The 12771-nt window shown below is 30.7% G+C and overlaps 1 protein-coding gene across 1 annotated transcript; it reads right to left on the reverse strand.

Annotated features, from left to right (window-relative positions):
* Positions 1-403: 403 nt before the first annotated feature.
* On the reverse strand, positions 404-12528 carry LOC142633993 (beta-amyrin synthase-like). Its single transcript, XM_075808255.1, has 18 exons — positions 12367-12528; positions 11766-11987; positions 5986-6171; positions 5623-5712; positions 5272-5469; positions 5010-5094; positions 4659-4825; positions 4083-4274; positions 3878-3991; positions 3666-3785; positions 3438-3560; positions 3250-3348; positions 2624-2680; positions 2315-2505; positions 1390-1567; positions 1090-1170; positions 920-1003; positions 404-761 (listed from the first exon to the last, which is right to left on the reverse strand). Exons 2-18 carry the CDS (start codon positions 11964-11966, stop codon positions 639-641), a joined length of 2289 nt encoding a protein of 762 aa, XP_075664370.1. The 5' UTR covers positions 11967-11987; positions 12367-12528; the 3' UTR covers positions 404-638.
* Between the last annotated feature and the right edge of the window lie 243 nt (positions 12529-12771).

The following is a 12771-nucleotide window of genomic DNA, read 5'->3' on the forward strand; positions in this document are numbered from 1 at the left end:
ATTAGGTGCAGCCACAAATAAATAAAAACACAGATTCCCTCAAACATGAAAATAAATAAATTTATGTGCAAAGACAATGTAGTTGGAATTAGAGGGTCTTCCCTTAAAACAAGGGATTGTAATTAAGATATATATATATCTTCTACAAAATAAGAAAAATAGACCAAAATTTCTTTGAATCTTATTTTTCAATAGTTTTTAGTGTGTTTGGATTAAGATTTTGTTAATTTGTTAAAAGTGGAATAAATATATATAATCACATATATCATAAAGTTGAAGTACAATTTTAGAATTCAAATCAAATCAAAATTCATAATTGTAGTCTAATTTAATTCTATCTGTCCAATTAATTTTAAAATTTTTTGTGCCGAGTGACTTCCATTCATAATGCTCAGTGTGGAAATTGAGATGAATATTTCATCATTATAATTATTGTATGTTTCAGTCTGTAAGTGCGTGTTACATGCTAGTACAATATAATATTGGAGGGCTTACTCTCATTTTATTTAGGTGGCCATTATAAACTTATATGCAAACACTAATAGCTACTAAAGAAAGATAAAGTACCGGTGGGTAAGACAAAAAAGTAAATGGTACATAATGGTAAAAGAATTAAGAACTCGCTACGCCACTCATAGCTATATAGTTTTGGATGGCAATGGAACATGCTTGCGGTATTCTCCAAGAGCCCACAAGGGGAAAACATTTCTATATGCTGAATAGTGCAACATGCAGTTTTTCAAGTAGACTCCTGTGGTTTCCTGCCACAACAAAGTAATTAATGATTAATTACAAATGATTTGATGTAAAATTATTAGTCAAGGGAAAAAACAATGTTCCATAATGGAAGAATGATATCTATGTCTTGTCAATTTACATATGTTTATTTGATATTTGAAGTTATGTTAAACAAAGACACCTGTTGAGGAAAATCGCCATTTTCCAATTGGGAATTGATTATCAACTTCGTTGCGCGATGAAGAGGTGTCGGGTCTCTTTCAGCCTATTACAAATAAAATTTTATTCTTAGAATTATTCAAGAAAAACATACAATAACACGATATATTTGTTTTTAAACCATAAACCAACCTGTTTGGTATGAATAAGACCCATCATTGCCCATGCAGTTTGTACCAAATTTGATCGATTTCCTTCGAGAGGTATATATATCTATGACCAAGCATAGAGAATTTGCTATTTTAATTTTCATGGAAGAATCTATACAACATCTACAAAATCTCATTTAAAACAAGAATAGATATAAATTTCTTTAAATTGAATCATTGATCTACAAAAACACATTGAACCAAATTGATGTAACGAAAGATATTAAATATGAAAAGATAAAGAATTTAGAGGCTTAAAGCAAAATCCATGGTTCAACACTACCTTTTCTGGGCATGAAAGATGACTCTCCGACCATCCACCATCATCTTTTTGGGTTCTGAGTAAAAACTCAACAGCTTTTCGTATAGCAAGACAATTGTCGTAAGTCTTGCCCACTGCAACTAATGCTCCAAGGGCAAACCATGTACCATAAATAAAACAAATTCCCCAATTTCCATACCTACGACAAAGTCTCATCTTGTAATTGATTTGTATTACATCTATATATAAAACTATGATAACAATAATAGTAAGCAAATGTTTCAAATTTGTCATGTAATTTATCTGACCATAAGAACAATAATAATATGATGTCAATGCACTTTTGATACTACATTTTGGGCTGATTTTTGTTTTTGTCCCTACTTTTTAGTTCTTGATTATGAAAAACCATGTCTATTTTAATCTCCGCTGTCAACCCACTAACAAAAAATTCATATGTAGCAAACAAAGCACACTATTGGCATGTTAAATGCTGTTGTGGCTAATAAAATAATAAAAATAAAAAATTTATTTGATTATTAAAAAATGCCACATCAACATTTAAATAAATAAAGAATTACAAAAAAAATTAATTCTCAATTTCAATTTAAACTTAAAAAATTAAAAAAACAAGAACTAAAAAATCTTTTTCTACTTTAAAGATTGAGGATGACAAGACTTCCAAAGACTATCAAAGAATAGATACAAAGTACTGCCATTATATTCATACGCCCCACTGCAATATATATTGCTGACGTAGTCAATTTTCTTTTAAAGATCTACCACACAGTGAAAGCATGTCTTAGTATCGCTAATGAAACCAAACAAATTTCCATCGTGGAACTTCAGATTTTATATTCAAATGGTATTTCGTAGGGACCAAAATGAGAAATCTAAAAGTACATTTATGGCTAATAATATTGAGTAAACTAGCACATGAACATACCAAGACCCATCAGGCATTTGTATGTCTAAAATGTATTTGACTGCTTTTTGAATGGAATTCTCAGTCTCCTTTTTCCTGTGGTCAGGGTGCAACCTCTTAAACAAACATAAAGCTTGGATTGATGATGCAGTGCACTCGACATACTCATGCTCAACAACAATACCCTCGAAGAATTCTGTGGGATTAAGCCACTAGAAGAGAAAAAATGGTAATAAATTTTCCACTGATATATGATAATTAAGATTGAATATATCTGCATAAATTTCAAATGAACATTTCAACGACACTTTAATACGTTAAGGTACTAACTTCTAACCACTCTTGAGCTCCTGCGGGCTCCCAAGCTGATAAACCTCCATTCTTACTCTGTATTATTAACATGAGAGTAATGATTAAATATGTAAAGAAACAAGCCACCACAAAAAAAAAAAAAAAAAAGCAAAACAAAGAAAAATTAACAAAGTTGCTTTGTAGTTAGTTCAAAAGATGATGAGGGCTTATATATATAAATATATATATATATATATATATATATATATATATATTTTAACAATTTTGGTTTTTTAAGAAGAATATTCTTAGATAACAAATCTCTCTAGATTTGAACAAGTAATTTTCGGCACTTTTAGATCCATCTATAACAATGGTAGCTTGTATTACCTATTAATATTCATGCCTACGCATGCAAAATAAGCAAACATAAATATACAACACTATGTTAGACTAATGGTTAGATGATTAGCTCACCAATTCATAATTGTTTTAAGATTTTAGGAAGAGTAGTAATTTTTAATGATATTATAGCAATTAGACAATGGTAACAATTAACTCCCATTAATTAACAATGGTAAAATCAATAAAATTCGTCTCTTCCTAAGGGCATATGTTTTTGCTACAAGTGGTAATTTATCATTCTATGAAAAGCTAATCCTCACCTGTAAATAAAGTAGGATATTTACAGCATCAAAAAAGCGCTCAGGTTCCATTTTCTCACCAACAACTTCAGATGGCATCATTGAAAAAAGCAAGCAGCACTGTGAAGTAAAGGAGAATTTGGTCACATGGTGATTATGGACAAGTAGCAACAGTAGAATTTGAAGAAGTATTAAACAGAGTTATTTACCTTCAAACATTCTGCAGTGCAATCAGAAACTTGTAATCCATTATCTTGATCAGAGAAAGGCCATGATCCTTTAGAAATGTGACGATGCATTTTTCTAAAGTCTCCGTAAGGATTGTCTCTAACCTTTAGATTGTTTAAGGGGAACACAATAACTCCAAATGACATATTGATAGTGACTTTCCTAAGCAAAAATGTAGACTTTTATGATTTAAGAATTGAAAATCAAACCTGGGATCTTTTTATGAACTCATGCCCTTTCTTCAATACTGGTCCAATTTCATTAGTGAGATCACTAGCTAAAAGAGCTTGAATACTAAAACCCACATCCCATGATTGACTACCAAAACTCTACACACAAATTGCATATATCAAAGTCAACAATTCATGCAAATGGATAGGTAAAAAGTTCTGCAATTGTTTTGCATAAAATGTCTACTAACATGTGCCTTGATTCCATCTTCAGCGACCCATATGAATTCTTTCACCCTAGCAACATGCTTCTTAAAAGAATCCCCATCTGGATCATCAACCCAACAAGCAAGCATACACAACACCTGTTCAATGTAAATGGCATTAGAAGGAATATTATATAGCCTAAATTAACCATGCCTATGGCTTTTCTAGAGCATTGTAGAATCACATTACCTTTTCCACAGCCCCAATGGTAATGTATCTAGTGACTTCATCTCCATAGTGAATGAGCTTCATTGCTGCTTGAAGAGCTTTTTCTCTAACCAATTTATTTAAAGGCCAACGAGTGAGAAGAGGCTCAGTTAATATGTATAGGCTATCCCAAAGTAGATCTTGTATCAAAGGATGCGGATAGTAGATATCCTCCTGTAGTAATTGGTTTCCATAATCAATGCATTAGCAAAATAATAATAATTTCCACAATCAATGCATTCGCAAAAAAGAATAAAAATAAAAATAATTCCACAATCAATGCATTGAAAGATATATTTAAAAGACTATATGGTATATGTCATTCCACAATTATCAACCATGAAGGTTGTTGGAATATTGACGTGTGAGTGACATGGTTAGCAAAATATTAAATTTCTAGATTGGATACTAATAACAAGAATGAGTGGTTAATGATACATAATTGAGTCCAAACCTACAAGCTTAAACTTTTGGGTTATGTTATGTCCTTCTATGTTATATTAACCCTTCAATTGGAGTCTTCTCATGGTGTTATCTCCTCATCAAAGGTAAACTCACCTTTGCGCATTGATGACGTGCTTTGGCCCAATTAACTTCATTGTAAGGTTGAGTGTAAAGTTCCTCCCTTAATTGAAGAATAAGAGGTGTGATTGGCCCAACAAACCTTCTCCCATATAAGTATGAAAAAGGCAAGTACACCGCCCGACAATAGATCCACATCTTGGCTGCATTTTGGGCACCAAAAAATTGATATGTTATAATTAGAATTTGGTGCATTAAAAAGAATGTTAAACCTCTATAGTGACAAAGGCATCAAACAAATGTACTAACTCTGATTCAACAGTGACTTAACTGATCTTAGAAAGGTTCCACATGCAATAATGATTTAAAAAGCACTAGTGTATAAACCTGGATACATGGGAAGAAATGGAGGAAGAAGCCAAAATTCTGGAGGCATTGGGTTGCTTCCAGCCCATTCAAACACACCAAGTATCTACAGTTTACAGGACATTGTATACTAGTGTTAATTATCAACAAAAAGTCATAATGCATGGTGAGTACTTGAAACCAAATTGTGAAAGAAATATGATTATATTTTAATTTAAAATATAAATTATTTTTAGTATTTAACTCTAATTTGATGTTAATCTCCACAAATAAATAGTCATACCGAAAGCCAAGACTTTCCCCAAGAAGATATGTGTGTTGCACCACCACGATCAAGGATCCATTTTCTTGCTCTTGTACAAGCATTGTCCTGACCACCATCAGGTCCTTCCCCAAGTATTCGCATACAAATGTAGCTGAGAATTGTGCAAAACATGATGCTGTGGCCTCCTATGTACAATCCCCATCCACCATCTTCATTCTAAAATGTGATAAAGTTATAGCATAATTACTAGACATGATGTTTGAAGTTTAAACTAAAAAATAAATAAATAAAAAATGACAAATGACAAATTTTGCAAAATCTCTATTCTCATTGATTCAGTTAATATTTTACACTTTCAAGAATATATACCTGATGATTGTATATGTAACGAAGAATTTCTTTTTTATACTCAGCTGGAAAGACAGTATTAATATGTCCTGTAATGTAAAAACATAAAACCTGCATTTTTTGGATCAAATACAAGAAAAATAGTAGTTATATCGAGCTGGGAAGACAGTATTAATATGTCCTGTAATGTAAAAACATAAAACCTACATTTTTTGGATCAAATACAAGTAAACTAGTAGTTATATCGAGCTGAAAGCCAAAGTAGTTCACTAGCAAGGATGTTATTTGGAACAATTTCATTGTTCTAGAGGTTTATATTTACTTGACAAATTATAATGATAATAAAAATATTGAAAAATTAATAATGATAATGATGCAACTCACAAAAGGAGGAAGGAAAAACAAGGGGCCAGCATTTTCAGCAGGCCAATGGCCATCACAGGATTGCAAGGCTGCATAGAAATGGATGGCCCTCCTCAATGCACTTGTGGCCTTTTCATGTGTGATTTCTTCTCCATCCCCAATCTTAACTGGGGGAATTGTTTGTTTGAAGTTTTTCTCCCTCAAAAACTGCAATCATTTCAATAATTCCTACGTCATTAGCAAAAGAAATTCCTAAGGCATTAGAAGTTTAGAACTTAAAAATACATAAGTGTGAACGTTAGCATCGCCTAAGAATACCATAAAGTTTCACTTCATAAAATAAACAACCAAAAAAACATTTATAAATTTGGGCACTATATTATACTAGAATTTTAGTCTGATGAACATTGATCAATAATACCTATTAACTAATCCAAGTGGCTAATAGAAGATACTGAGAGTTGTGGTTGTTGTTGGCCTTTTCTTCTTATTTTTTATTTTTTATTTTTTTGGTGTAAATACAATCAAAAGATAGTTTTTACTTGTTAGAATTGAGAATCAATTTTCTATATATATGCAAGCATAAGTATATTGTACAAGTAATACGTTGTACAAGTAAAGTACGTTGGACCTAGAGTCCATTGGGCTTGTATACTAACGGCCCCGTAAACTCAAAGGAAAGATATGAAACCTTAAGTTTGGAAACTAGATCATGAAAGCATTCTATGGGATGGGATTTAGTATAGATGCCTGCAAGTAGATCTTGACAAGTGAGAAAATTTATCTGAAATACCATGTTAAAATTGATAATCAAAATTTAGCTATAAGAGTATTTTACAAGTAATATGTATGTAGTTTAAGTAAAATTCATTGGGCCTATAGCCCGTTGGGCTTCTACACTACCAAAAACAAATCTCAAATCCAATTAACCATTTGAATTTGATCTTCTATGTCTAGTGTTTGGTTGTTAACAAATTTTTCTTTTATCATTTTAGGTTCTTTTGAAAAATGTCAAGTATAAGTATACTTTAATCTATAATAAACAGATCAACAAAATGCACATGTACCAATTATACATTTATATGTCAATGCAATGCAAAGATAGTGTTGGTTATATAATTATTGGTGAAAGAGTGATTCTAGAGATACAATAAATTTTACTACATAGTTTTACGAAGGGGTAATTACACTCCCCTACTTTGATGTTTGGAGAAATGACACTTCACCCCAAACTTGCAGGGAAAAATCATTTTTCCCTCCTTGACATCCGATTGAACAAACTTTGTTAAATTAATATTAAAAATATTGTGTACTAACTTACCATTTCCTTAAGGGTAAATTTCTAAAATTATTTTTTTTCATTATTAAAATTATTATTTTTAATTTTTAATTAAAGTGCGTTTTAAAAATATTAAGTGTGAATTTTTTTTATTAATTTTTTTTTTCTCTTTTCAATGGGTTATGTAGAGATTTTGCATTGCAAGTATTTTGGTGTTTAATAAATTTTTTGTTTTTATTCTAAATTTATCAGATTTATTTTTTACTAACAATGGCCAAATTTTTGTAAAGAGATTCTTATAAAAATTTAGAATACTTCATTACTAATATAAACAAAAAGGGGGGGTGTTAATTTCTTTAAACCTCAAGTGAGAGGAGTGTAATTACCCCTATTACTAATAACTTATATATGACGATAGATTGGATGGGTTTGATTTTGACCCAATCGGATATGAGTAAGAAACTTATCATACTAAAGCGAGTTATTATATCTATAACCCTGACCTGATTTTTTTATTGGTCAGCTTAACTCAATATATCTCATATTCATTTTCATTAAAAAAAAAAAATTAAAAAGAGGCTTTAACAAACTTTCTAACCTCTCTTTGTTTGAATTTATTTCAATTTAAATAAAATAAAAAGAAAATTTCCGAATGACTTTAATAATACTTAAATCCCTAAGTTTGTAGTTTGGCAATTCTAATAATCTACTAGTCAAATAATTTCACAAAGATAAAAAAATAATTAAAATACTTATGCATGGTATACATAAAATAAAAAATGAAGTCAAATCACCTATAAAATAACTAACTTTGCATTTGGATTGCCTTTTTGCTAAAATTTTATTTGCATATTTGTTGAAAGATGGTAAAAGTTCACTTGTATTTCAAAAAATTGAGGTAAAAAAACTTGAACATAAACATATAAGTTTAAAAAATAAAATTTAAAAAAAAAAAAGCAAATTCAAACTCATGCTTAAATATATAGAGTTTTTTTTTTTTAATTATACAAGATAGAATTCTGCTCTAGCCTAATCAAGTGTATATGTGTGCAAAACTCTCTCCTAAAGACTTGAACCTCAGCCCTTACCCTCCACACCCCACAAGCAATATCACATGTCAAGTAAAGAAAAGTCAATTATAAAGGAAAAATATATAATTAACTTACTATAAACTACTCAATTTGGTAGTAGATCTAATCCAACGCTGCAAATATTCATTTTTGACAATTGGACATTAAGTTTTATTAATACTTTCAGTGATCTATGATATAGAAAATTTAATATAACTTTAGTACACAAACATATATTGAAAATATATCAATAAAACATATAAATTTAAAATTTTATAATAAGACTTTATGAACGTGCGGGTTCGGTTGGATCAAAATTGTGTTCAGATAATAAGTAAAGGTAAATAAATAAATCATTATTACACCATTTTTTTTTTTAGAATCATTATTACACCATTTCGGATACTCTAATTCTATAAAAGTTCAAGTGTTAAACTATTGGATTCTATTCAATACAAAAAACAACTATTGGATGGCATTATTTATTTATTTATTGCATTAATGGCATCCTAGTAGAATGAGTCAACAATCAACACCAATAAAATATTGAAGGTTAGGTAAGACTTTCTCTATTACTTATTAAGACTTTCTCTATTTGTTTTTGAAACAAAAATTCAGTTTCGATTGTTCCAAATAAACAACATAATAATAATAATAATTACATATGCAACCAATTTCAAAAAATTCTTTTTTTTTACCAAGCACTAGTTTTATGTGAAAATAATGTTGCATTAATTATGATTTGTCACCTTAAACATTGTGAAAGAAGTAAAAAAAATTAAGACAAAATTGCACTATAAATCCCTAATGCCTACCCGTTAGAGTATAAATTTTATTTTGTATAAAAAAAATAAAAAAAATAAGTAGGCGCTATTAGTTCTTCAATGTTTTAAAATAAATTGTATAAGTTCTTTTGTTAATTGTTGTGTTAGTGGTATTGCATACGGGGTTGATGGAATAGTAACCTGAGATATATATTTTTAATTATATGGTACTTTTCTAAGAAAAAATTACAACTATTATTTTACACTTTAGAAACCCATTAATGTCAAAATACTTGATAGGTAAGCAACAGATAATACCAAATCAAACATGATTAGAACTCTTTTTCCAATCAATTTCGTAGCAATTTATAAGACTATCCATATCTATGTATATTATTTAGACAATTCACTTGACAAAATAAAAAGTGTTAGGTTCTAAGTACTTAGGAACTAATGTATTAGAACTCTAATATGTATTGTTGACAAACCATAATCAAAATAGGTGTCTAGTTGTGTTTTAGACTTGCTCAAAGTATGTGATTTATGTAAAGTTGGAATCGAGTTAACTGCAGAAGTTACTGTACATTTTTGCCTGACTCGATCGATCGAGAATTAGACTCGACCGATCGAAAGTCGTGCAGATTATTTTTTCTGCAGATTTTCCAACTCAACCCTAAGTCCATATGACGTGTAGGGTTTCATGTTTTACCCTAGGTATAAAAGGCAAACCCTAGTCACATTTTTTAGGTTGCTCATATTGCTGTTTGTGTGAATCTCTTGTGAGATCAAAGAGGTGCTTGCCTTTACACGAGCTTGGGATTATCAAGAAGGAGATTTCTTCGAGAACTTGATGATTATTCAATTGCTGCCATAAGAGCTTAAAGATACACAAGCAAGGGTGCTTGTGCTTATTGGAGAATCCAAGAAAGAAGGAGTCTGTGGTCTCGGAGCTTGCACGTGGTCGTGTCAGTAAGTTCTACTGGTGGGTAGCAATAGGATGTTAGTGGTCTAAGTCGCTATTGTACAATTTCAATTCTTTAATAGTGAATTCAAGTTTATGTTGAGGATAGTTAGGTTAAATCCTCCCCAGGTTTTTTACCGGTTTGGTTTTCCTGAGTCATTATATCTTTGTGTTTTTATATTCGACACTTTACCTTGATATGATTTTATGATTGTGTTAACTTAGATCTGAAATTTGGACTAAGTAATAACTTGGCTTTTTAACTAGGTTAATCCAATTGTGGTTTGAGGGGTCTAAACAAACTTTACAAAAAGGATATGTGATTAAAACTATAATGGATGACCTTTTTTAATTACCACATCATGGGTTGAAGTAGGATACTTAAAGAATTTGTTAAAATTGTTATGTCGCATAAGATTGTTGTTAAATGAAACAAAGACGGGTCATATCATTATTTAGATGGTCATGTTAAAGAGTGCTCTTAGAGCAGGGACGAAACCATTCTTTAGCTTTAGGGAGCACTAGCCCCCCCTTAAATTTGAATATATATATATATATATATATATATATATATATATGTGTGTGTGTGTGTGTGTGGGTGTGGGTGTGTGTGTGAATAATGTTGCATTAACTATGATTTGTCACCTTAAACATTGTGAAAGAAGTAAAAAAAGAATTAAGATGAAATTGCACTATAGATCCCTAGAGTTTATCCGTTAACGTAATTAGTTCCTCAAGTTTTAAGTAGATACTATTAGTCTTTCAAGTTTTAAAAATAAACTGTATAAGTTCTTTTGTTAATTGATGTGTTAGCGGTTTTGTAATTGATGGAATAGTGACCAATCATATATTTTTTAAGGAAAATGTTAACCAATGTTGGCATTGGTTTAAAAACTATTTTTAGAAACACTTTATTGGGAAAATGATCAAACAATAAATAGTGTTGACAACTTTTCATATTTTGCATGAAAGTGATATCAAAAATTTCCTATTATAATTTATTAACCATTGTTCTAAGTGCATCAGTTAACATGGCCTTTTTTTTTTAATCATATGGTATTTTTCTAAGAAAAAATTACAAATATTATTTTACACTTCAAAATCCCATTAATGTCAAAATATTGGATCAGGTAAGTAACGAATAATACCAAATCAAACATGATTAGAGCTCTTTTTCCAATCAATTACGTGGTAATTTATAAGACTATTCATATTTTTGTATATTATTTAAACAAGTTATTTGACTCAATAAAAACGTTGTGTGAATAAAACTATAATAGACGACCTTTTCAATTACCACATCATGGATTGAAGCAATATACTTAATGATTATGTTAAAATTGTTATGTCATGTAAGATTGTTGTTGAATGAAACAAAATCATGTCATAACATTATTTAAAGGGTCGTGTTTAAGGGTGTCCTTAGGACAATGATGACGCCATTCTTTGGCTTTGGGAGCAATGGGCCCCACTAAAATTTGGGAAAAAAATATTGGTATATATATAGGAACTAGTTTACCAATTTGATTCAATAAATTTACACTTAAGCCACCCTTATAAATAGCAAACTCCTAAAAATAAATAAGCCCAATAACAAAATGACCAACACTTATAACAATACCAAAGTTACAAAATTCTCTCATTTAAAAGTACAAAAGAAATTCTTATAAGCACGTGAAGTTTATTTTTTGACTGTACATGACAGAGATAACATTAGTTTAAGGTACCTGCATTCGCCAGAGAAGATCACCGCAAGCCGGGAATTGACGTCGATTTTTGTGGAAATTTTGACGAGCCTCTTCAACCTCAGCTCGCTCTTCTGGTGTACCAGCCTCCGGGTCAAACTCCCATGTTTGTCTTCCCGCAAAGTTATTTGTACTAAAAAGGTAAGGATCATTTTTGCCCTCTCCTATCTTCAGCTTCCACATTCTTTCTTAGTTAATTTGAATCTGCATGTGCAAAGCTCTATTTTAGTGATGATAATGACACCACTCTCTTCTCTTCTCTTCTCTTTTGCTTCTAACTATTAGAGTCTGTGATAGTAAATAATCATGTGTGTATATATATATATATATAAAGATACAATGAACATCATTTCAGCAAAGAAGATTAGAGTCTGTGATAGACAAACAACATACCTAAAAAGATCTAGAAATTTACCATTTAGATGACGAATACCAGAAAACACTTATGTGATCCCATATATTTCACTGTAAACATGTTAGAATACGAGAGAGAGAGAGAGAGAGAGAGAGAGAGAGAGAGAGAGCTACCTTTATGAAATATATGGTACTCAAAACAAGTAGTACTGTTGTGTTAAGAACTTACCACCAATATAGATTTGGCTATGGAGAGAAACAAATGGAGATTTGTGGTTTGCAAGGCCTTAAACTTGAGAATAATTTTTGATCTTCAACTGAAACTCGCCTAATATAAAAAAATCTACACAAAGTATTAGAGTGTGCCGTAGTGACAAAGGTTTATTACTCTAATTTCTTTTGGTTGGGTCAGCCGGATATATATTTGTTAAGTACTAGAAAGTCCACCAACTAATTAAGGCTATTGGGACAACATGAAAGGAACTGAAGTCAACATTAATGCTTGAGTGAGCACTCGTCCTCTTTCATTGATTCCTCTAGCACTCGTCCTAGAGAGTGCCCTAGGACTTGTTCTTAACCTCGGCCTTACGACACCAACAAAACAGCTCACGCATATTCATAAATGTAGCCGAAT

Source organism: Castanea sativa, chromosome 5, assembly GCF_040712315.1.
Source record: "Castanea sativa cultivar Marrone di Chiusa Pesio chromosome 5, ASM4071231v1".
NCBI lineage: Eukaryota > Viridiplantae > Streptophyta > Magnoliopsida > Fagales > Fagaceae > Castanea > Castanea sativa.

Excerpts from the sequence above, each read along its gene's own strand:
- LOC142633993 (XM_075808255.1), bottom strand. The coding sequence starts at position 11,966 with ATGTGGAAGCTGAAGATAGGAGAGGGCAAAAATGATCCTTACCTTTTT. Across the intron at positions 2,506-2,623 it reads GAGCTCAAGAGTGGTTAGAA|TGGCTTAATCCCACAGAATT; the intron begins GTTAGTACCTTA and ends TTTCTCTTCTAG. Across the intron at positions 1,004-1,089 it reads GTCTTATTCATACCAAACAG|GCTGAAAGAGACCCGACACC; the intron begins GTTGGTTTATGG and ends TATTTGTAATAG.